General features: G+C 56.1%; 1 protein-coding gene across 5 annotated transcripts in view; it reads right to left on the bottom strand.

Annotated features, from left to right (window-relative positions):
- Csnk1e (casein kinase 1 epsilon) overlaps positions 1–21,865 on the bottom strand; it is a 33,385-nt gene extending 11,520 nt beyond the window's left edge. For 3 of the 5 annotated variants that reach the window (XM_046429477.2, XM_046429474.2, XM_046429478.2), the window contains exons 1-2: positions 11,309–11,429; positions 8,320–8,407 (exon numbers count right to left, since the gene is read on the bottom strand). In XM_046429477.2, the coding sequence (XP_046285433.1) occupies positions 8,320–8,395 (76 nt within the window). In that variant the 5' untranslated portion in view covers positions 8,396–8,407; positions 11,309–11,429. Of the gene's footprint in view, positions 1–8,319; positions 8,408–8,556; positions 8,576–11,308; positions 11,430–21,776 lie in introns of those variants that run through there. The other 2 variants (XM_046429475.2, XM_046429476.2) reach the window with 2 other exon arrangements.
- Positions 21,866–23,875: the final 2,010 nt, after the last annotated feature.

Here is a 23,875-nt window from a genome sequence, read left to right on the forward strand (position 1 = left end):
AGCTCAGGGGCACCACAGCCCTGGGGTCAACCCCCAGCTCTGCTGGCTTCGGCGTCTAGGTGTAGACAGGGTCCTGCCTGCAACCCCTGTGTCCCCTTCTTACTGCAGCCTTGAGGGGTATGCATGGCCTAAGAAACACCCTAAACACACCAAGGCCTAGCTCGCAGCCTGGGCCCGCCCCAGGGCTCCAGAAGCCACCAGAAAGACCAAATCCAGATAGAGCCTTGCCTCAGTGTCTCCAGCTGCAATGGAGGCTGAGCTGCAGGGCTGGGGCCACCTGCAGGGCAGCGAGTTCCCCTCAAGGGCCAGCAGCGCCTCCAGCTCCAAACACCAGAGCAGAGTCACACCGGCACCCAACAGGAAGCCAGGGAACAAATACAGAACATCCCATGGGGCAGGATACCATCGGCACCTCAAACCAGGGGAAAGCATGGGACCAGACAAGGAACACCCTGGCCCACGGCGGACACCACAACCAGGGGGTCCAAGTGCAGCGAAAGGGTCCACGAGGAAGGGGATGAAAAAAGTACAACCACTCTGCACACATCCAGGAGAGGAAGCAGTCACCCTCGACCAGCAGCCCCACTCCTGAACACAAGCCCTAGGCGACATCTGGGGAAAGGACAAGGATGTACACTGGAACCAACAGCCCTGATGCCTGGCAGCTGAGTCGCTGACAGCAATGTGGTCACATAAGGAGTCCCAGAGATGGTGATACTTTTAACCCGGCAATCAGGCCACTCCCGGCTCCTCAACACTGGGCTAAAGACAGCAGGCCAGAGCAGCCACCACAATAGCCAAACAGTGGAAATGACCCAATGGCCCAGAGCCGATGAATGGAGACAGAGAGTGGTCCATATACATGCGGAATATTATTCAGCCACGAAAAGGAGCGGAGTACTGGTAACACATACCTCAACACAGGTGAACCTTGAAAGAAAACATTCTGCCCAGCCAAAGAAGCCGTACACAAAAGAAAATGTGGTTCTATTATATTATATTCATTATATAAAATGTCCATATCCATAGAGATGAAAACAGATTAGTAGACACCAGGGTGGGGAGTGGCTGCTTAACAGGCATGGGGATTTCTTCTGGGACGTGCTTTGAGACTAGATGGGGTGGTGGCTGCACAATGTTTTAGTAAACCACTGTACTGCACATTTATTTATTTGGTACTGGGGATTGAACTGGGGGTGTTCTACCACTGAACCACATCCCCAACCCTTTGTTATTTTGAGACAGGGTCTAAGTTGCTAAAGCTGGCCTCAAACTTGCAATCCTCCTGCCTCAGCCTCCCGGCTGCTGGGATTACAGGCATGTGCCATCTTGCCTGGCTTGAACTGTACACTTTAAAATGCCTGATCTTATGCTATGTGGATTTCACCTCAATTTTTAAAAGAGGAGGAAAAGCAAGTGACAGATGAAAGTACAGTTCTATCTGTCTCAATTTCAAAGCTCTGTAAAGATATAGTTTAAGGATACAAACGTGATAAAACCTCAATGAAAGGGAATAATTTAAAATGTCAACTAGTGGTTATCTCTGTGAGGGGAGGCAGATGACAGGACAGGCAGGGGTACTGAGGGGCCTTGAAAGGGACAAGAATGGCCTCCTCTTTCAACTGCACAGTTCCCAGGGAAGGGTCCCATATGACCTTAGGGTTAGGCAGGGCTTAAAAAGACCCCCCGTATGGCAGAGATGCCAGACGTGGTACAGTGCCCGGGGTTTAATCCCCAGCACCGCCCCAAACAACAGCAAACCCACCAGAAATGAAGCAGAAAGAAAAACTACTCAATTCTTATCACAGACAAAAAGCTGACAGCTAACAGACTCCTACAAACCAGTAGGAAATAGAAGCAGGAAATAGGGCAAAGACCGTGAAGCGCCTTCCCAGAGGAAGACCAACTACGAAGGGCTCGCTCAGCAAAGGCCTCGATTTCTCTTAAGAGAAATGCAAACTCCAGTGACCCCCAAAGACCATTTCTCAGCTAGGACCATCAAAGGTCCTCAGTGAGATAGGGCAGGTTTGCTGGCAAGGCTCGCAACAGGTGGCTCTTCCCCAGGTGGCCAGCGTGACAGTCCAGCAGCACCTGCACATCTGAGGGTTCAGCCAACACCGACACCCCTGCACTGTGCAAGCCGAGGCCTGGACAAGGCTGTCTGCTGCAGGCTGTTTGCAGCAGCAAAAGCTTGGAAATGACCCAAATGTCCATCATTGGGGAACTGGTTAGAGAAAGAATAGCCCATCCACAGGCCAGAACACAATGGAGGGAGAATGAGGAGGCTCTCTGTGCAGGAGAGGAAGATCTCCAAGGCAGGAAGCGAAGGGCCAAGGACTGAACCACACTGTCCTCTCCTTCCAGCTGCGGGGCAAGCTGGGGAAGCGGCATCTGCCTTTGGTTGTATCCACACAGAGCACTGCAGAAAAGAAACAGGAGGAAGCAGCCAGGCGACCAGGGCGCTCGCTGGATACTTTGTTAAATGCAACTCCTCCACCAGGAACTGTAACCGCACAGGGTAACAACACACCCCTCCAACTGGCCAACTCCCGGGTTTCTGGTATATTCCCAAGGATGTACGAGCAAGGGTAGAATGTTTCCATCACCCCCAAGACATGGGTACCCTTTAGAACCCTCCTCAGCCTCTGTCCCTGGCCACCACTAATCTACTTTGTCTCTGAATTTGCCTGTTCTGGACATTTCACAAAAACAGAATCATATATGATCATTTGTTGACCTTCTTGAACCCAGGTGTACTTAACCACTGAGCAACATCCCCAGCCCTGTTTTGTGTTTTATTTAGAAACAGGATCTCATTGAGTTGCTTAGGGCCTCGCCATTGCTGAGGCTGGCTTTGAACTCCAGATCCTCCTGCCTCAGCAAGCTGCTGGGATTACAGGCATGCGCCACTGCACCCAGCTGTGTATTTTATTTTGAGACAGGGTCTCATCAAGTTGCTTAGGGCCTCATTAAATTGCTGAGGCTGGCTTTGAACTTGCCATCCTCCTGCCTCAGCCTCCTGAGCTGTATGATCTGATTCTTTTACTTAACAGTTTAGTGTTTGGATGTTAGTTCTATAGGTATATATTCTGATTTCTGAGCCACACAAATTAAGAAGAGGTGACTAAGCCCAGTGAGCAATGGGAGAAAGCAAGTGCAAACTGTAAAGTGCTTCTGACACATTGGCATTCACTGCTTGGTAGAGTCCACAGGTCTCAGGGTACAGTGAAGACGTGGCATGGGAGGGGAGCCAGGGCATCCTCGATCCGCTGCCCTGCCCCTTCTCACCACAGGTTCACGAGGCAGCAGAACGCAGCAGGTATTCTCCATGCCAAGCTGCTGACCCCTGTCTCGACTCCCCACCTCCTAGCCAAGGCCTGGGTGAGTCACCTCGCACTCTGTGCCCAGGTGCCTCACCTGCTATGCTCCTGGGCTGCCCCAGGCACAGAGCTCAGCAATGGGCTCTGGCACGCACAGGCATAGCTCTACCAATGTGAAGGCTGCCAAGGAGGGGGTGAGGGCGGCCCTAGGGAGCAAAGGCGCTCCTCCCCGGGCAGCCGAGGGCTCCCAGCACAGGAGCAGGACTGAGCCAGGCACAGAGGTCATGGCACAGGCACAGGCCAGCGGGGGGCATGCAGCCAACTCTGAGTGGTTTGGTACAGCAGGACCCCCGACATTGAAGGAGGGTGGAAAACGAGGGCAGCGCCAGGATCTGAAGGTCTCGAGAGGCCAGATGACAGTGCGGCCTTCCCTGAGGGCTCCAGCCAGGCACGAGGTCTGGGATCTCACCGATACTGACACTTGAGGCCAGAGAAGCCCTTGTGTGGGAGCTCCTTGTTGGGTGTTGGCAGTGCCCTGACCTCTACCCACCTCCTCCCAAGCTGTAGTAACTAACAGTGTTCCAAGACCTTGCCAAATGTCCCATGGGGAGAAAAAGTCAGCACCCACTAAGATTTACTGGTGTACCAGAAAGGGCTGGAGGGGACCCGAGGGGGTCAGGAGACCCAGGAGGTGGCCACTGCAGCTGTCCAGGCAGGAGCTGCTGGTGGCCTTGCCCAGGCAGGGTGCAGATGTGGATGATGCCCGAGGCAGGGCCTTGGCCACAGAGAACTGCAGCAGCTGCATGTGGGCGGGGTGTGTGGGGGAGGGTGGCACACAGGAGGGGCACTTCATCCCCCGAGCCCTGGCGCCGTCCTGCTAGAACTACTGCTTACATCTCTATCTGACATAATGAAAACCTCAAACTCCAAAGGTCGAGTGACCATATGCCACACAACTTACCAAGGACAGGGACTCAAGCTGTTGGGCAAAGCCTCTAGCCCCCAGAGTGCTGGAAACCTTCTGTCGCAGTGTTCTCCCCGACTGCCAGCCCTCTGGTGCCTCAGATCCCACTGAGGCTGCCAGATCGTCCTCCTTTCTCACAGCCACTAGGCTGAGCAGCAGAGAGGGAAAGTGCCTGGCCCATGAGGGACAGGACCCCCTGGGGCAGAGCAGGGCTTGAAGTAATGCTCCCAAGGCCCCTGCTCTCTCTCCATTCCACTTCCCTGTCATCCGGCTCACCCAATTCCAAACAGGTACTGAGCCCTGACCAGGAGCCCAGGCCCGTGCAGGAGCTCTGCTCACCCTCGGCCGATGCAGTAAAGCATAACTGGCGAGAACCGCGCGGGGCGGGGCCCATGGAGGCAGATGGCCGCAGCTTCCTGGCAGACGCTGCGTTGGGAGGTGAATGGTCTAGGAATGGTGGAGGGGGCCTAGGTGGAAAGGCTTGGAAGCCAGAGAAATGGCCCCATTTCAAGTGCAGAATGTGGCCCATTGGTTATATAGCAGCCACATGGGGGGCCTGGTGGGGACAGGAGTAACCAGCCTCATATGGGGCTCACAACAGACGCCATAGGGACCCATGGGGTGCAGGGAGGGGTTGAACCCACCTGCCCAGCAACAGCAGCAGTAGCAACCTTTGCACCCGGTGTCAGAGGCTGGAGTGTCCCCCTTGACAACCAGGGACCCCCATAACCACCTGAAGAGCTGAGGACAGGGATTCCTTTTTGTGTGTGCATGCAGGGGGACTGGGGACTGAAACCAGGACACTCTACACTGAGTGACATCTCCAGTCCTTTTAAAAACATTTATGAGGCAGGGGCTCACTATGTTGCCCAGGCAGGCTTCAAACCTGTGATCCTCCTTTCTCAGTCTCTCAGGTCACGGGGACTGCAGGCATATGCCACTACACCAGGCTAAGGCAGCGTTTCTAAGCAGTCTAGAGAGTTGCCCAAGATGCACAGTCAGTGGGCAGGCCCAGGGCAAGCCGCCTCTGGACCTTGTGCAGCCAACTTGAGCCCCTTAACAAAGTGGGCGCACTCTCCTGGCCATCCCTCAGCAACAAGGGCTGGGAGCCCTGGAGAGCAGCTGTGGGGCTCGCAGTCGCACCCCTAATGAGGCCATCAGTGTTTGATCCTGGAAAGCAGCTTGGAAGCCGTGTCCAGCCCCACCTGCAGAGGCCATCTGGAGTCAGGCCCTGGCCTGGGCACTGGTAATGAGACAGTGGCCAGAGCTCTGAACAAAGAGAGCCAGCAAGGCCGGCCGGGGGGACCCACAATCCCTGCTGTCTCCAGGCCAGGAGGACACCGGCCTAGGGTGGTGCCAACGGGAGGGCACCTCAGGGCAGAGCCCCCACACCCACGAACCACTGGAGTCTGGATGGTGGCGCAAACTGACTCCCTGACCCCCAGGCCCAAGAGGACCCAGATCCTCGGAGAGCAATGACTCCCAACTCAGCCCAGGGGCGGGACATGATGTGGAACCTGCTGGGCTCAGCAAGCAGGTGCTTTCCACGCCAGGTCCTCAAACTCCTCACAACCCCACCTCCACCCTGAGAAGCCCGTCGGGTGCAGTGGCACAGCCTGCCATCCCAGGACTCTGGAGGCTAAGGCAGGAGGATTCCAAGTGAGAGGTAACTTAGTGAGACCCGGTCTCAAAATTTTAAAAAGGGCGAGGGATATAGCTGGGTGGTAGGAACACCCCTGGTCCACTACCCAGGGCTGCAGTCAGAGAAAGGAAAGTTAAGAAAACCGACTGCCGCCGTAGAACTGTCATCTACACACAACTTTTAAAAAAATGGAGAAGTCAAGGTTGGCAGAAGTCACCCCTCGCTCAGGGTGTACAGCTAGAAAAGGAAACACCGATATCCAAACCCAGGCCAAATGTACTCCACAGCTGGCAGAAGAGGGGTGAATCTGGACGTTTTTACAATAAATGAGATGACTGTGGAGAAACGGGAAGCCCTGCCTTCAGGGAGACGGTGGCTTTTCTCAGTGATCTGGGGAGGCCCCTCCCTCCAGAGGCTCCCACTTCCGTCTGCAGAAAGAGGGCCTGAAGGGTGGCCTAGGAGCGGGTGCCTGCTGTGCCAAGAGCCAAGTCTGCGCCCTGCAGTCCCGAGCCCAAGGCTCAGTGGTGAGAACGTCCTTTCCCCCACCTGTACATCTTCCAAAACAGGTGATGGGGACCTCCACCACACAGACAAGACTGCAACTCAGAGAAAGTATGTTATCCCAGATCACACAGCAAACCAGGAAAAGACTGGGACCCAAAGCTGGTGCAGTCCCCAAATCCCAGGCTTTTCCAGTCCTGCCATGAAGCTCTTGCACACCCTGGTCCTTGGTTTAGCACTTGTCCACTTGACAGTCACTGGACACCCACTGGGGCAAGCCACACGCCAGGCCCAGGAGAGGGTGGGCAAACTCGACACTATGCTTGCCTCCCAGGAGCTCAGAGATGCGGCAAAACCTTGATTTAAGTAAGTTTTGAGACAGGGTCTCACTACGTTGCCCAGGAAAACCTTGAATCCCTGGGCTCGAGTATGGCTCCCACCTGGCCTCCCAAGGACTGGGACTGCGCACCACTGCGCCAGCTGGAGAAGATCTTTAAACCGGCTGCAGCCACACAGGCCTGCTTCCTGTTCTGAACCCCAGCACTGTGGGACGCGACCTGCCAAGCACCGGGCGGGGAGCTGCCCACCAGGCCAGCACTCCATGGCCCACAGGGCGCTTTCCCATGGTCACTTCATCTGTACCTCCAACAGCACTTGGCTAGCTGGGCTAACTTTACAGATGGGGACCCTGAGATCACAGGACAGCCACACAAAGTGAGGCCTAGAACACAGGACTGCCTGTCTTCGGCACCCACTCAGGACCGTGTGGTGTAAAGGCCACCTTCTCCAGTTTCCTGGGGCAACCTTGGGTGGTCACCCTGACTATGCTGTGCCTCATCTTCACCAGCAGCATCTCCAGGGGCTCCATGAGGGAGGTAACGTTGGAAAGGACATCCAGGTAAGTGTTCATAGACCTCGTGTGCCGTGCCCCGCCCCACACCTGAGAGCCCCAGCCCCCCTGGGCAGCAGATCTCCTCTGTGGGGACAGGGCCCTGACCGCTGGTGAAGAGGAACACTCAAGGTCTGAGTTGGTGCACAGGCACATTGACGGGTCGCATTTCCTGCCCAGGACAGAACCAACTCATTTTCATTTCCCAAGCAGAGAAGCAGATGTGGCCCGGTTCTGCTTACCAGGGCACAGGGACAGGATGGAGGATAAACCCCAGGGGAGCTTGCCACCTTGCTCTGTAACCCCAAGCCCATCATCAAGGGAACAACCAGCTTCAGACCAACACTCAGAGGCAGGGCTGCAACCCGACCCTGGGAGCAGTGCCCCCAGCAGGTTGAGAAGGCAGCACTCAATGGCACAAGCACCACTTCTCCCAGGCCAGAGAGGGCTGAGATGTCAATGATTTGTTTAAAATGACAACACTGACCAAACTCAGATTTAACAGGAAGCACATCCGGAGGGAGAACTCCCTGGAGGAGGAGGACCCCCCCCACCCCCGGGTCATTCCAAAGCCTGTGTGGGCTGCATTCCAGAAGGCCAACCACAGGGACAGCCTTGCTGGGGCCAGGTGGTAGCCTAGGCCTTCTCCCTACCATCACCCTTCTTCCAGGACAGAGGACACGGGATGCCAACCCAGCCTGGGCTTTCCCAGGCCCAGATGGAGACCCAGGTCAGCTGCAGCTGGAAATTGCAGCTAAAAATATCCTCCTCTGCCCAGCACAGCAAGTGGGAGCCCCGCCCTGCCAGACGGGGTTCCAGATAGAGCCAGGATCCCCCAGCTGCCTCCCTCCACCTGAGGCTTCCTTCTCCCCCTGGGATGCTCCTAGAGGCAAGACCAGCCACTGGAGCACAGTTCTGGCTTCAGATCCTGAAATCCTGGGATCTTTTCTCCTCCTCATCCCCAGGACCATCCCAGGGCTCCAACTGGGCCAGGCAGACTTACCCAGGTAGATGTCTCCAAAGGACCCACTCCCGATCTTTCGTCCCAGGCGGTACTTGTTTCCCACGCGTAGCTCCATGATTCACTCTCGCTGCAGAGAGAAGCAGAACTCGGGTCAGAGAACTGGGAGCTGGGAAGGGGCCTCACCCACCCCTCCCCACCAAAGGCCAGGCAAAGCCACAAGAGACTTGGAAGACCAACCATCTCCCTCCCACTACCCAGGAAGCAATTTGACCTCACTTTGCTTGAGGGCAACCAGATGTCAGGTAGCCCAGCAGCCACACCCACACATCTGGGAGCAGCCTCAGCAGGTCCTGCACAAGACACTAGAGAAAACAGCCCCCTTTAGGCCCAACCTCTAACCCACCCCCAAGCCTGGCCAGTTCCCAGTGTGTTTTGAGGGAGGGGGCCTGATCCACACTGGGGGAGAGGCAGGACAAGGACCTGCCAACCACCACGTCCTCCACTCCTGACACCAAGAGCCTTTCACAGCCCTCTGCCTGCATCTCTTTGGAAAGACTGTCTGGGGCTGACTTTTTTCAAGATTAGGAGAGCTTCTCCCTGGGAACTGGCCCTGGGCTGGGGCAACCCAAGCCAGTTTTAAGTGTCCAGTCCCTGTGGGACTAGAGTCATTCTGATTTGAGAAGCTCCCCTTCCTTCTGCTATTCATCTAGGTACCCCAAGCCCACCAACAACAGGGACCTCTAAGCCACCCTGGCAGGGATCTCTGTACTGGTCTGGGCACCTGTGCTCCTGCCAGCAAAAGAGGAGACTCACAGGCAGTTTTGGTGAGAATGGCAGGGAATGGCAGACTGGGAAACAGGGAGGGGGGTCCAAGAGACCTCAGCATGTTTATAAGAGGGTTAGTCTGCATGAGCAAGAGGGGACTCCTTTTGCAGACAGAAACTCAGGCCCAGAGAGAGCAAGCCACAGCCCTCATGCCATCCAGCCGCAGTCAGTGCCAGGGTCCCAACAAGGAGCTGACAGGGGTCCTGCTGCCCCTCCCAGCCCCCAACCCTCACACACAGGGCTTCTTTCATGCCAGGGATGGAAGGCAAAGCAGGAAGATGGGAAAGCAGCTGTGCTGACCTTTCCCCATGCCAAGGGCTGCCCCCAGAAGCCAGGGACCTGGGAAGGGAGCTGGGAGAGACTCCTTCCTTTGGTGGTCAGGTTAGACTTCCCTGAACCGGGCAGAGCGAGGAGCCAAGAGCTCCTGCCTCAGAGTAATATCCCAGTCCAGGGCCGGCTCCCAGGGAGAAGCCTCAAGCCATCGGCAGCCACAGGAAACAGCCTCCACCCGGTGGCAGCCAAACTCGGGGCTCTCCATCAGAGCCTCTGCCCACATGCCTGGCCTGGCCCAGCTGAGGCACCACGGCTTCCAGCAGCACACTCCACACTTGCAGGAAACCCACACGCCACACACCCCACATTCACACGCCGTCCAGCTGCCCGGTGTGTACCCGCCAAGGGAAGTGAGGAAGGCACACAAGCAATGAGCCCTGCTGGGGGGCCGGCGAGTACGCACACAGCCCCCCCCCAGCCCGTTTCCACCAACGCTGATTCAGAGACCACACATGGCAGCCGGGGAGCCGCAGGTTAGGAAAGAAACATAAATATACCCGCATCCTATATTACATAAATACCCATGCCGGGTTATATAAATACCCATGCCCTCTGTCTGGGTGTCTTACATAAATATACTGCACATAACCCCACAGCCCCCCTCGCTCACCGGGCTGTCTGCAGAGAAGGGAACAGGGGTGCAAACCACCAGCCCTCCGGGACCCCCCAACTGCTCTGTGCCAGCCACCCAGACAGCAGGGCCTCCCCAGCGCTGGGGGCCCAGGGCCCTAGGGAGAGCCTTGTGTGTCCCAGCATCCCCCAAAGGAGAAGGGAAAGGGTTCATCCGAGAATGGGGGAAACTTTCCAGTTCTCTGGCTGCTTTTCCCATGAGGGTGGGGTAGGGATGGGGGGAGACAAACAAAGTAAAAAAACAAAAAACAGGCAGACATGGAGTCAGGAGTTTCAGTGGGTTAGAAAATGAGACAAACTACCAACCAGAGGGCCACATGGGCAGGTTTTTTACTTCCTGACACCTCCTCCCTTCCCTAGAGGCAGGACCCTTGTCACTGGACCCTAAAGATAAAAACTGAAGGGGTATCCCAGCCCCCAGGCAAAGGAGACCCAAACGCGCGGCCCTGTACTGGAAGCATCTTAGGACACCCTTCTTGCCCCCAATCCTTCTGCCTGAGAGGTTAGGCCAACAAGAAAACATGTAAAGAAACTGAGGGCAAACTTGGGGAGGGGGGTCCCCACACCCTGAGTTTGGGTGCTTCCAGTTGGGAACCCTCTCTCTAAGGTCGGGGCACCCACAGTTTTGCTTCCAGAGACCTAGAGAACAGGATTTCTCACCCACAAATGGGAGAATCGCGTCCGATAAATAACCCCCCTTCCTCTCTCCACAAAGGAAAACAAAGCCCTTGGCCTGGGCGACCAGGCACCCCATCACCTCCGGACTCCCCTCCCGCCAGCGGAACAGCCTTGCTGACCCTGGCTCTGGGGCACCCGGGCCAGGGAGCAGGGGGGGCCGTGATGGTCCGCGAAGCCGACAGAAGCCCAGGGTTGGCCGGGAAGCCCGAATCAACAGTATCGGGTGCCCTCAGCACCCCAGTCCCTCCCTCGGCGTCCCCAAGTCACGGCCCTGAAGCCGCCTCGGCGGCCGGGGCCTTGGACAGTCCAGCTGGGGGAGGCGGAGGCGGCCGGGGCCGAGGGGTCCTCCCCCCCAGGCCTGCAAAATAACAGTCCCCCTCCTCGGTCCCCAGCCGCGCCTTTGTCCTCGCGGGCCGAGCGGGCGGCGCCCGGAGTGCCCCCCCAGCCCCGCGCGAGCGCGCGCGTGTCGCCCTCCGCTCCCGGCAAAAACAAAGAGGCGGAGGAGCCCCGTTTCCCCCCGGGTTTGCGCCCCTCGGCGGGCCCGCGGACCCCCCATATTTACCCCTCCGGGAAGGCGCCGGTGCCGGGCCGCTGTTCGGGGGGCTGCCGCGGGCGGGGGCGGCCCGCCGGGGCGGATGCCGGAGGATTCGCGGGGCCGCCCGGCGCGCCAGCCTCTCCCGGCCCAGCCGCCGCCGCCGCCGCCGCCGCCGCGTCGCGCCGCGCTCCTCTCCGCTCCGCTCGCCCCGGCCGGCTCAGGCTCTGGGCTCTCGCCGCCGCCGCCGCCGCCGCCGCCTCCCGGCCGCCCGCCCCCGCCGCCGGCTCGCGCGCTCCCGCCCGGCGCGCGCCCGTCGGCTCCCATTGAGCCCCGGGCCCGCCCGCTGATGTCATCCCCGGCCCGCCGTCGCCGCCCCGGAGGATTTAAAGGGCCCGCGCCCTCCCAGTCTGGGGGAGTGTGTGGGGGGGTAGGAGATGGGCAGCCAGGAAACGCAGTGTCCCCGGCCCCTGGAGGAGCACCGTACAGGAAGCCTGGGGCACGGGGTGCGCACGCAGTCACCGCCACCGGAGCCAGTGCCAGCACCAGCACCAGGTCCAGGTGGAGAAAGTGGGACGGGAAAGAGAAGGGAGCACTAGAGCGGGGTTTTCTATCCCCAAAGCCCCCTCCCGCCCTGCCAGGTTCTCTCTCCGCTCCGAAGGCCCGTGGTTATGCCTGGCACCACAAAGGAAGATGTTAGATAGTTGGGGTTCGGTGCACCTCTAGGCTGAGTGCTATGGAGAACACAGGCCCTGTTGATTCAGGGGCTGGTGCAGGCCGAGGGGTGGAGGGGTGTTGACAAAGGGCCCAGGGAGGTAGCCTGGGGGGTTCAGTTACACCTTCCTCCCGGAGGAAAATCAAAGGCAAAGACCCTTTTCTTCGTGTGGCTCAGACTAAGCACAGAGCAGACCCTCACTGAGTGAGCAGCCCCACGCACTCCAGCACTCCCGTAAATGCAACACTTGAGTACACATCCAGTCAAGCCACCTGCCGGCTGCAAGCTTGTGGGGGGAAGAAGACCCTGCCCTCCCCAGGTCACGGGCAGAATTAATTAAGGCTTCCTACAGGCTTCCAGCTGATGACATGTTCAAGACCGGGTTATTAAAATGATGATATTTACACTGTGCCATGTGAAGCTCCAAATTATGACACACCTACATTCTCACACACACAATTGTGGCTGTAGACACACAAAATGCCCAAGCACACGGCAACCCAATCCCGGAAGCACATGTCTCAGGAAGACTCACTTCCATAATAACCGCATCTTCCTTCAAGCTGGAGGGACTTAGTCACACACTGTTCACACTGGTGGGAGCCCTACAGACCAGGTCCTTTTGCAGGCCATCAGAATGTGCCCAGAGAGGGCAAGGGGTTTATCCAGAACCACACAGCACACTACATAGCCCATTCTCCTAATGGTGTGTGGGAAGCTGGGCCTCAGAGACCGTTTCCAAGAGCAGGAGAGAGGAGGAAGCAGATCCCGAGAGATGATGCCTGTGGCAGTCAACTGGGACCTGCCCTCAGTGCCACCTTTGCTGGGGCAGGAGGTCACCAAACATGTGGCAGGCTTGATTTGGCCTGATGGTTTCTTCTTGTTTTTGTTTTGTTAATTGATTCCCAGTTGGCAGACTTCATATTATAGATCCAAATTCCTGACTTGTCTTGAAGCCTTGGGAGATCTAGCACCCTGGGCACAAATTCTTACTTAGCCACATGCCACACTAGCTTGGGCAGCAGCCCAAGGGCCTCATTCTGTGTCCCCACATTAGCCCAGGCAGTGGGACCCTGGTACAACTATGCCCTCTGGTCCTCACCACTGTGGCCTTCCAACCTGGGTCCTGCCTCACAAACTTGGCCCCTCCTGGTCTACAGCACCAACTAAGCACCCTGGTAGCAATTTCACTGAATCCTCTGCAAGGACAATAAATTGAATTGTGCCCCCCGGCCTCCCGTTTACAGAAGGGGAATCTGAGGCTCTCTAGCATAGATCAACCTCACTGGAGACTCAAACCTGGAACTTGCTAAAAACCTCTCCTGCAATCCTCACCCAGACTGCCTTCAGAGAAAGGTCAGCAACCCACTGTCCCAGCTTCCCTTCCCCATTCCAGGACTTGTGGGCCTGCTTCCCACCCACCCCCCACTCCCACCAGCCCTGAGGGAGATGGATCAATTCCTAGGCCAACAGGTCTGAAGAGCCTCTGGTCCCCAGGGGCCTATAAGAAGCCCAGAGCTCCTGGGCCCTCCCAATCTCTCTCCCTTGGGCCCCACCCACTCTTTCCTTTGGATGGAGGGATGCTCGACACACCCTGTGCCCAACATACCCTGTGCCCAACAAGCTGCATTTTGGGTCCAAGTCCCATTTCTTCCTACTCCCCCATGAGTCCAAGCGTGAGTCCTTCTACAGAGCTCTGCACCTAAGCTCTAAGGGGAAACAGACGTGATGCAAATCAGCTAAGGAGCTGAGGCCGTTCCAGAGCAAAGAAATCTTACCTCCTTCCAGCCAAACTTCCTCTCCACGACATCCCTCAGCGACTCCTAACTTTAAAGCCCAAGGGCGGGGCCACTCAAGCTCCCAAGCCACCCTCCCCAGCACCCAGGGGATGAATGGAAACTGTGGAATCCCAGGCCACCAGGGCTGTGCTGGCTTTCCAGGGCGCTGCCAGACTCGGGAGCTGCAGTCCCCCCTCCCAGCAACCCTTCCTAGCTGAGGTTTGTACCCGATTCCTAATTTCAGACCCCTCAGAACCCCGGGGGCACTGCAGAGCACTGGGCTGGAGGCCTCAAGGACAGCACAGGCAGATGAGTTAACAGATGAAACCCTGGGACACGGAGAAAGGTTTTAGGACCTTGCAGAGGAGCCTGAGTCTTACTGAAAATGTGAAGGATGGTCCCTCCAAAATTGGTCCTCAGTCTCCCAGCTCTCCTCACTCAGCTTCTAAAAGGCTCCTTGCTCCTGCCATGCTGCCTCATAGAAGGAGCTGGGCAGGCTCCAGCCAAAGGGCCTTAGCCCTGGCCCTTCCAACTCAGTCACCTTCACAGGGAGGCCTGCCTCCCGGCGCCCAGCTCTCCTGGTCTGCCCCACGTTTCCCCTGGCCCTCATTACTATCTGGCATACTCTATATGGTACTTTTTATTTATCTTTTCTTATTTTTTGTCTGCATCCCCCACTCAGAAAACTAAGTCGCATGAAGGCAGGGACTTAATGCTATTTTGGGCACCACTGTGTCGCCAATATCTGGAATAGTGTCTGGCACCTAGGAGGCATTTAACAAACAGCAAATGAATGGACTGTGAAGAGGCAGCCTCCCTCCCTCTGACCACACGTGAAGAGCCAGCCCCTGGCTGGGCCCGCCCTGTGTTGATTCATGCAGTGCCAGTATCCACCCTGGGAGGAGGCTGCGGCCTGCCAGAGCCACTTCACCCAGGGTAGCGGAGGATGTCCCTGCTGTCTTCCATCAGGCTCCTGCCCGGACCCTCTAGGGAGGGGTGGTCCAGCGAGCCAGCTGACGCTGCCACTTTTTAACCATGTGACACCAGCTAAAGTCCTTAAACCCTCCGAACCTCATTTGTAAAATTGGGATCACACAGGTAATAATGCACAAAAGCAGCCTGGCCCCAGGCGGCGTGAGGGGGCGGGGGCTGCTGCACTTCCGCTGAGTCCGTGAGCAGCTGCAGAACCAGCCCACCTGACCCGGGCGCCACCTGACCCGCGCGCCCACCTGACCCGGGCGCCCACCTGACCCGGACTCCGAGCGCCGCAGGCTGCGGCCCCCCTTCCCCTTCTCCATCTTGGTCTTGGCTTTGGGGGTGGGGCTGCAGGGGGGTTCTCCCGGCCTCTCTCAGGTTCTGCTCCTGTCTCTCCCAAGACCTCTGAGGATCAGCGGCCCATGGGCTCCAGGAGGCCCCCCCCCTCAGGCCTGCGGGCTGAAGACACTGCCTTAGTGCATTTACTTCTCACCAGTGAGACCTTGGCTCCCGGTGCCCAGACCCTCTATGATGGTCCGCCACCTCAGAATCCTGCAGGGGAAGTGCCCTCACAAGCCTCTCCTTTAGATGCTTCTCCTAGGTGACCTCACCACATGGCCATGCCTGGTCTCATCATCCTTGGGCAATGGTTCCTCCCACCTCCTCCAGCTCCAGGAGGGTGGGGTCACAGAGGCCCAGGTTTGAGTCCCAGGCCAGTCATTGGACATCAGTGGAACCTTGGTCCTCTGTGAATTCTGGGCAAAGTGACCTCTAGAGGTCTTCAGTGTCCCCCTCTGTAAAGTAGAGGCTGGACTGGATGGGGAACATCCCCTACACGCCACACCCTGGGCCCTGTGTTGAGAAAGACTCTGGGGTTACAGAAATCTTGGCTCAGTGGGGAAAGGCTCCCCTTGCCACCCCCATCTTCCAAGGTGAGTGGTGTAGTCAGGTGCAGTGGGGCACACCTGTGATCTCAGTGACTCCTTGGAAGCCAAGGCAGGAGAATGTAAATTGAGGGCCATTTTGGGCAATTAGTGAGACCCTGTGTCAAAGTTTAAAAAAGGCCTGGGGCCGGATACAGTGGCCCATGCTTGTAATCCTAGTGGCTCAGGAGGAAAGCCAGCCTCAGCAACAGCAAGGCCCTAAGCAACTCAATGAGACGCTGTCTCTAAATAAAATACAAAATAGGGCTGGGGACGTGGCTCAGTGGTTGAGTGCCCCTGAGTTTAATCCCCGGTATCCCCCCCACAGAAAAAGTGCTGGGTACAGTTCAGTGGTGAGGACCCCTGGGTTCAATCCCTAGTACAAAAAAAAGCTAAACTAAACGACCGTGAGCAGGGCCTGTCAGCTCTCCCAGCTATTTCCTGAGCGGCCGCATCTTACCTTGTGTCTTCCATCTGGTTCCTGTAGCTACCTGTGAACCAGCGAGATTGTGTCCTCGGCTACTGAAAATACACCATGTAGGAAATTCACATTCTTTTCTCGGGGCCTGCTCCAAACTGGCCCCTACCTGCCTGATGCTTCACTTCATGGCCCTCAGGGCTTTGCTCCTGTGGTTCCCTGGGCCCAAAGATCTCTGCCCAGATCCTTGAAAGGCCTCCTGCTCATAGCTCAGGTTACAACTCAAAAAGCCACCCCCTGGGCTGGGGACACAGCTCAGTTGGTAGAGTGCTTGCCTTGCATGCCCAAGGCCCTGGGTTCAGTCCCCAGCACCACAAAAGAGAAAACAGAAAGCCACCTCTCCCTGATGCCTTCTTTGACCGCACTCTTCCCCTCTGCTAGTCATGCCTGCTTTATTTTCCTTATGCTACTTAGAATTGCCTGCAAACACCCATTTATTTTTAACATCCTTGAACATCTGCTCCAACAGAGAGCAGCCCTCCCGTGGGTGCCCCGTAAACCCCCGTGCGATGGCGCACAGTCCTGGGAGGCCTGAGGCCGGGCACTTTCCATCTCTGGACAGACTGTGCCAAAAAGCCTTCCCTGAGGGACGGGCCCTGTCCTGTGGCTCCTCCTGACCCTGTCCACCCTTCCTCTGGGCTTTCCGTCCTCCCTCTCCACCTGGCGGAGGTGGGCAGACCCCTTCTCGGCCTTCCCTATGCTGCTGTCTCCTTCAGGGAAGCCATTTACAGAGGATCAAGAACCCCTGCCACATGTCCTCCAGGCACAGGGAGCACTAACAAATCCCCCAGTGTCCCCAAAGGCCCCCTTGCCCTGCTCCGAGCTGGGCCCTGCCTCTTCTTCCCTCTACCTCTGGGCTCCCTGTCCCTCTGGGCTCAGCTGACCCTCCACTCAGCACCAAGTCTCTTGTTGCTGCCACTGCCACCGGTCTCCAGAACTCGCTCCTTCCACCCTCTGGGAAGCCGAGGATTCCTCTTCCCAAGACACAACCACTCATTAGCTGGCCCACGGGACTCCGTGGAGAGCCACTAATGATCCCGATTCCCACACACAACCTCCTGGGCCCGGCAGAGTTGTGCGACTCATCAGGCCCTTGCCACGTCACAAGTCTGTCCACAAACATTTCCTGATGCCGCAGAGCCTGAGAGGTCGGCCCCAGTGCCTGCGTTACCCCCCCCCCCCAACTACAGGGGCTGGCCTTGGGCAAGATCAAAGACTGGGGCGCACCGCAGAGAGATCACGCCCTCCACCTGCGCAGCCCCACTGCCGCTCTCCCACCTGTCTCCTCCTGAGTGGTACTGGGTGGGGATGGCACCCAGGGCCTCACGCACTACCACTGAGCTAAGCCCCCAGCCCTGGGGTCTCTCTGTTGCCCAGACTGGCCTCCAGCTCCCGGGCTCAAGGCATCCTCCTGCCTCGACATCCCAGGCCTGGGACTGCGGGCTCCACATGGGCCCTGTTTTCTTCATGTGAAAAGCTACACAGTACAACTGCGAGGCCAGTCCCCGAGTCCCCTGCCCCACAAACATGCCACCTCCCAGACCTGTCTACAGAGAAATTCCAACACACCACCTCCTGGGCCGGCAGAGAGTGGGGGGGGGGGGGTCTTAAAGTCTTAAAGGTTGGTGGGAGGTCGGGGGAGGAACAGCCCAGCCCAGCAAGTAAGGAGAAACCTTGGCCATTTGGGGTGGGCGGGGCACCTTATGGGGAAACCATCAAGGGGAACCAGGGCTCCCCTCCCTCTGGGGAGAAGAGTGAAGGGGAAGGAGGAGGTGGGTGGGGTCTCTGGTCCCAGGCAGCTGACTATGGCATTTGTCCACTGGCTCTGCCAAGAGCAGCTCAGAGCTCGGCATGGGGAGAGGGGCGAGAGTGGACTTCACTGGATGGACGCCCCCAGGCTGGGCCCTGACCATGGAGTCCACACAGTCCCTCAGGCTGGAGATCACCCCACCCCACCTGCTTTACAGGTAGAAGCCAGAGGACCAGAGGGTTTAAGAGAATCTAAGGGAACGTTCACAGGGCAAGCCCCCCAGGAGCCGCCTCCTGCCTGGGGCCTGGATCCCACCCTGCCTTTGTCTCCCTCAGCGACAGGGCCTCCCAGACAGGGCTCCCAGACAGGGCCTCCCAGATATCCCAGGCCCCCACCACCGAAGAGTCCTTTTGTCTTTTAAGACACCAGGAACCCACCCCCCCACTCTGGAAGCATCCAGGGGAGGGACCCTGCTGACCACGAAGGCAGCTTTCTTCAAGTAGATGACTGTGCCCCAGCAAGCTCGCTAGGTGACCAGCAGAATGCGGGAAGGAACAAAATGGAATTTATATTCTTATTTTGTTTTTAATCTTAGCCTTCTAAAAGTTCTTTTGTGGGGGTACTGGGGATGGAACCCAGGATGGATCACTAAGCTACATCCCCGGACCTTTTTATTGTGACTCAGGATCTCACTAAGTTTCACAGGCTGGCCTCACACTTGCAATCCTCCTGCCTCAGCCTACGAAAGAGCTGGGATTAAGGGCTGGGGTTGTGGCTCAGTGGTAGAGCACTTGCCTTGCATGCGTGGGCCACTGGGTTCGATCCTTAGCACCACATAAAAATAAATAAAAATAAAATAAAGATATTGTATCCATCTACAACTAAAAATTTTTTTTAATTAAAAAAAAGAAAGAAAGAAAAGAAATAGCTGGGATTACAGGCCTGTGCCACCAAGCCCAGCTCTAACTCTTCCATTTCAGTGTATATTATAACGTACACATTAACGCAGCAGAACTTACATGCCACTCAGCACAGTGGCTCACGTCTATAGCGCAAGCAACTGGGAGTCTGAGGCAGGAGGATCACAAATTTGAGGCCAGACTGGGCAATTCAGTGAGACCCTCTCTCAAAATAAAAAAAAAACAAAAAGCTCTGGGGATGCTGCTCAGTGGTAGAGTGCCCCTGGGTTCAGTCCCCAGTACCAGGAAGAAAGAAAAAGGAAAAAAAAAAAAAAGCCCAACATTACTCTGAAGCTCGTGGACAGGGGGGCTGGGGGCAAGGCTCTGGTCATCATCGGGAATTGGGTTCCTGACCAGGCCAGTGGTAGAGACTGGAACGCTTCCGAAAGGGATGTTTCCCAGGCCCAAGGCAGGACTTGATGCTGAGTCCTGAAGCTAATTGTCTCTCCAAGTGACTAAAGTGTGACTGTGGAGTGAGCCACCACCAAGTTTCTGTAAATCCAGGGGTGACTGCCCCAGTTGTGTTTCAGGAAGGAGAGCCGCCCGGGTCCCGGGTGCTAGGGAGCCTGACCTGCCCATTACTGTGCGACAGGAGAAGTGGAAGGGACGGCTGGGGTGGCCTTGTGGACCCTCAGTACAAGGTCGTCCTGCCACTTGGGCACTCTCCCCTCCAAGGCTCAGGGTCCCCTGTCACCCATTCGGTAAGTACACCAGTGGGTGCCCATCACAGCAAAACCTAATTGGGAACCCAGAACAGGGGCTGGGGACTGTGGATTCCAGGAAACATGGATTTCCCATTTGAATTGAGGTGTGGCCACAGGTACCCCATCAATTGAGCAGACAAGTGCCCAGGCCCCCTCTGAAGATGGCCAGGGAGTTAAGAATTGAGGGGGTCAGGAGGGTGGGGCCACATGATCTCCCTCGAAGGCAGAGGAGGCCTGGCTACCCACTGATGGACAGGCCTAGTAAATAGGTAGATGGGGCATTATTCCCATTTCACAGATGAGGAAACCGAGGCCCAGAGAACAGAGACTTCTGCTCTTTCTAAGCAAGCCTTAGCTGGTCCACATGCAGTGATGACTCAGACTTGACTCCCATCCCCATCCCCCACACTCCTGCATCTGCTCGTCTGATAGAGAGACCCCTGGGGGAGTTGGGAGCCATGAGGTCCAAACCTACTCCATCACTGCTCCCCGTGTGGAGCGTGAACAAATCATGTCTTCTGAGCCTCCGTTTCCTTGTGTGTATAATGGGTTGATTGCCTCCACCCCCACCCCCTACTTCTCTTCCCCAGAAGCACATTCCAAGAGGTTGAACCCATCTGGGATGCGGGAGGTCAAAGGGCTGCCTCAGGGGTGCTGTGTTTGCCTCTCACAGAGTGGATTTCCCATCTGAATTGAGGTGTGACCACAGGTACCCCAGTGATTGAGCAGACTAGTGCCCAGGCCCCCTCTGAAGATGGCCAGGGAGTTAAGATGATGTGGACGGTTCCTGCTGGCTCAGGTCGACCTGCCCCAGACCCGCTGACTTCACCATTTCTCCCAAGACCTCCTTCCCCTCTCCCCAGCTCTTCTCCTACTCTGGCCCCCAGCGGCTTCAGCTGGTCCAGATCCCTCCCTCTGGTCCACAGACTACACGGTCTGTTTTCCTGCATAAATTAGCTTATTTAGTCCTCACATCACCCTGGGAGTGGCTTTAGGTATCCATTTCCCAGCGGGGGTGGGGAACATGCTTGAGAGGCAGCGAAGGGCCTGTCCCACCCAGAGCCTGGGCTCTTTGTACATCACTTCCCTGTCTCCCCTCAGTTCCTTCCTCTGAGGGTTCCGAAATGTACCCAACCATGGCCAATCCATCGCATGGAAAATTATGCAGCCATTAAAAAGAATGATTACATAGACTCAAATGATCAAGAACACCATGAGAAAATGGTGAGAGGAAAAGCAAGACATAAAAACTGTGAATAGGGTATGATACAATCATATTTAAGTGATCATAAATAAAAATGACTAGAAGGAACAGACCCAAGTAAAGGCAGTGGTTCTGCATGTGTCTTCCTTTTCTTTCTTTCTTTTCTTTTCTTTCTTTCTTCCTCCCTTCCTTCCTTTTCGCAGTACTTGGATTGAATCCAAGGGCTGTACCACTGAGCTACATCCCCAACTCTTTTCATCATTATTATTATTATTATTATTATTATTATTATTATCATTGAGACAGGGTCTCACTGAGTTGCTGAGGCTGGCCTCTAACTTGCCTTAGCCTCCTGAGTAGCTGCGATTACAGGCCTGAGCCATCATGCCTGACTTGACTTAATACCACAGAAGATTTCCTATTCTTCTCCATTTACCAAATAGTCAATCAGCTCACGCTTCTTTTACAATGAAGAAAATATCATGTAAAAAAAATATATAATAATAATACATTTGTGGCCTGGCTCGGTGGCGCACGCCTGTAATCCCAGCAGTTTAGGAGGCTGAGGCAGGAGGATTGTGAATTCAAGGCCAGCCTCAGCAATTTAGCTAGGCTCTAAGCAACTCAGCGAGACCCTGTCTCAAAATAAAATATAAAAAAGGGCTGGAGATGTGGCTCAGTTAAGCGCCCCTGGGTTCTAACCCTGGTACCCAAAAAATAAATAAATAAAATTCTAAAATAACAAACATTTGTGGTGAAGTCTCTGAAAACTTGCCACTTCCTCCTCAACTTCCTTTCTGCCTCAGATCCCTCCCAAGCCTGCGTCCTCAGGACAACGAAGCCACGACCCGGAGACAAAGAAGGGCTCTGGGAGCAACAGGCACCTCCGGGGACCCGCGCTCAGCTCCTGCTCCCCGCGACCAGCCTCCCCGACAAGGCGTCCCCTCCGCCCCGGGAGGTCGCGACCCCGGCGCGGCCCCCAGCCCCACCCCCAGCTGCGGCCGGCGCTCACCTGGCCCGGGAGGTCGGCTCCGAGACGCGCACACCTGTCGCTCCAGGTGAGGAGTCGGCCGGCCGGGCGCGCGCGGGGCGCAGGGAGCCGGCCGGGGCGGGGCGGGGGCGGGGCCGTGACGTCACCGCCAGGTCCCGCCCCGGCTCCGGGCCTCGGCCCCGGGTCGGTGGTCTCGTGCTTGCGCGGTGAGGTGCCCGCAGCTCCACGGACGCGCACGCCCAAGGAGCCTCCCAGGGCGGCCCTGGGGCCTGGGGGACCTCAAGGACAGGTTCACCCCCTGGTTTAGCTCGAACTGTCTGGTCCTGGACTCCGGGTTCAGGTCACCTGGGTGCAGGATGGTCCCGGGGTGTCCTTCTGTCGGTGCCCCCCCCCCCCCGTGCCTCCCTGGATCCCACCCTCCTGGGCCGGGTGGGGGAGGGGAGGGTGGCGCCCCGCGGTTGGCTGCTCCTATCTTGGGATCTCCCCACATGCGGGGTCTGTATCTGTCTTCTCTGCATTATCTGAGATTGTATTTGACAAAATTCTTTGTTGACGCAGCAGCCGGCTTATGGTGGTCAAGGGCAGAGGTCAAGGGCTTTGGAAAGGTGCCCACTACCCAAAAGCTTTAGAAATGTGTTTGCCGTGGACCAGCAACTCCATTTTTGGAAATCTGTCCTGAGGAAGCTGTCTAGAAGATGCGTGTTCGTGTGGAGTTCATTATGAGGAAGAAAATTAGAGCGAGGGTGTCAACAAAAGGGCATTGGTTAACAGCACCAACACCACGGAGTATTACACAAGCATTAAGAGTATGTTTACAAACAGTTTATGATCACATAAGGAAATATGTTACAATGCGGAGAGAATAAAAGCAGGGTGTAAATATGTAGTGACAGCAGGATTACAGTTGAACTTCAAAACAAAATACAATTTGTTCGTACAGAGGAACATGGAAGAAACTGTGCACGGAGCCACCTCCCCAGCCCTTTTTTGTATTTTATTTCGAGCCAGGGTCTCACTGATGGCATCTCGCTGTTGCTGAGGCTGGTTTTGAACCTGGCTGAGGCTTGTTCTTTATCCTTCTCTTTTCACACATTTTCAACATCCAGTGGACTTATTTCACTCTTATGAAATTCCTTTGTTTCTTAAGTTCCCATTAATTGAGCACCTACTATGATCTTATAAGCCCCTGTACAATCCTTGCACCAGCCCTGGGGTAAGAATTATTGTATCCCTCATGTTACTAGTGAGGAAAAGAAGTTCTGAGAGTTTCATTACCAGGGTCACATGAGTCCCAAGGGCCAGCCAGGCCTTTCTGTGTTACCAACAAGGGGACCTCTTAAGCAGTCTCCTCATTATCCGCTGAGCTAAAAGGGCCACCAGACTCAACTGTCTGACAGGAGCCAGGAGGGAACTGTCCTGTCACCCTTGGTAATAATTTCAAGGGGAGGCGATGCAAGAGGGGCCCTGGGGTGTGGGGGAAAGAGCCCAGCATGCCCTTCCCTGGACAGGGGGCCCCTCTCTCCCACCCAGGAGGTTTTGAGCCCTGCCTGGAATCCCTCAGGGAAGACAGACTCCCAAGGTGGAGTTGAAGGCTAAGAAGTCAGCTAGTTCAGCCACCTCGGTTAATTTTATATCTTTAATATGTTTTTCTGATTATGAAAGTAATAGATATTTAGTAGAAAATTGGGGAACTCAATATAATATGAAGTAGAAAATAAAATTTAACCCAATACTCGGCATGGCGGTAATTGAAACGACTTGGGAGGCTGAGGCAGGAGGATCACAATTCGAGTTCAGCCTCAGCAATTTACTGAGACCCTGAGCAACTTGGTGAGACCCTGGGGCTGGGAATGTGGCTCAGTGGCAAAGCACTCCTATGTCCAATCCCTAGTACCAAAAAAGAAAAAAAGAAGAGTCGCTGGGCCAATGGCACACGCCTATAATCCCAGCAGCTCAGGAGGCTGAAGCAGGAGGATTGCGAGTTCAAAGCCAGCCTCAGCAACTTAGTGAGGCCTTAAATATTTTAAATATTTTATTTAGAGACCCTGTCTCTAAATAAAATATTTTAAAAGTCTCAGTGGTTAAGTGCCTCTGAGTTCAATCCCTGGTACCAAAAAAAA

The sequence above is a fragment of the Marmota monax genome, unplaced genomic scaffold (genome assembly GCF_021218885.2).
Source record: "Marmota monax isolate L192 unplaced genomic scaffold, Marmota_monax_Labrador192_F-V1.1 WCK01_AAM20220418_F8-fsc00051, whole genome shotgun sequence".
NCBI classification, from domain to species: Eukaryota; Metazoa; Chordata; class Mammalia; order Rodentia; family Sciuridae; genus Marmota; species Marmota monax.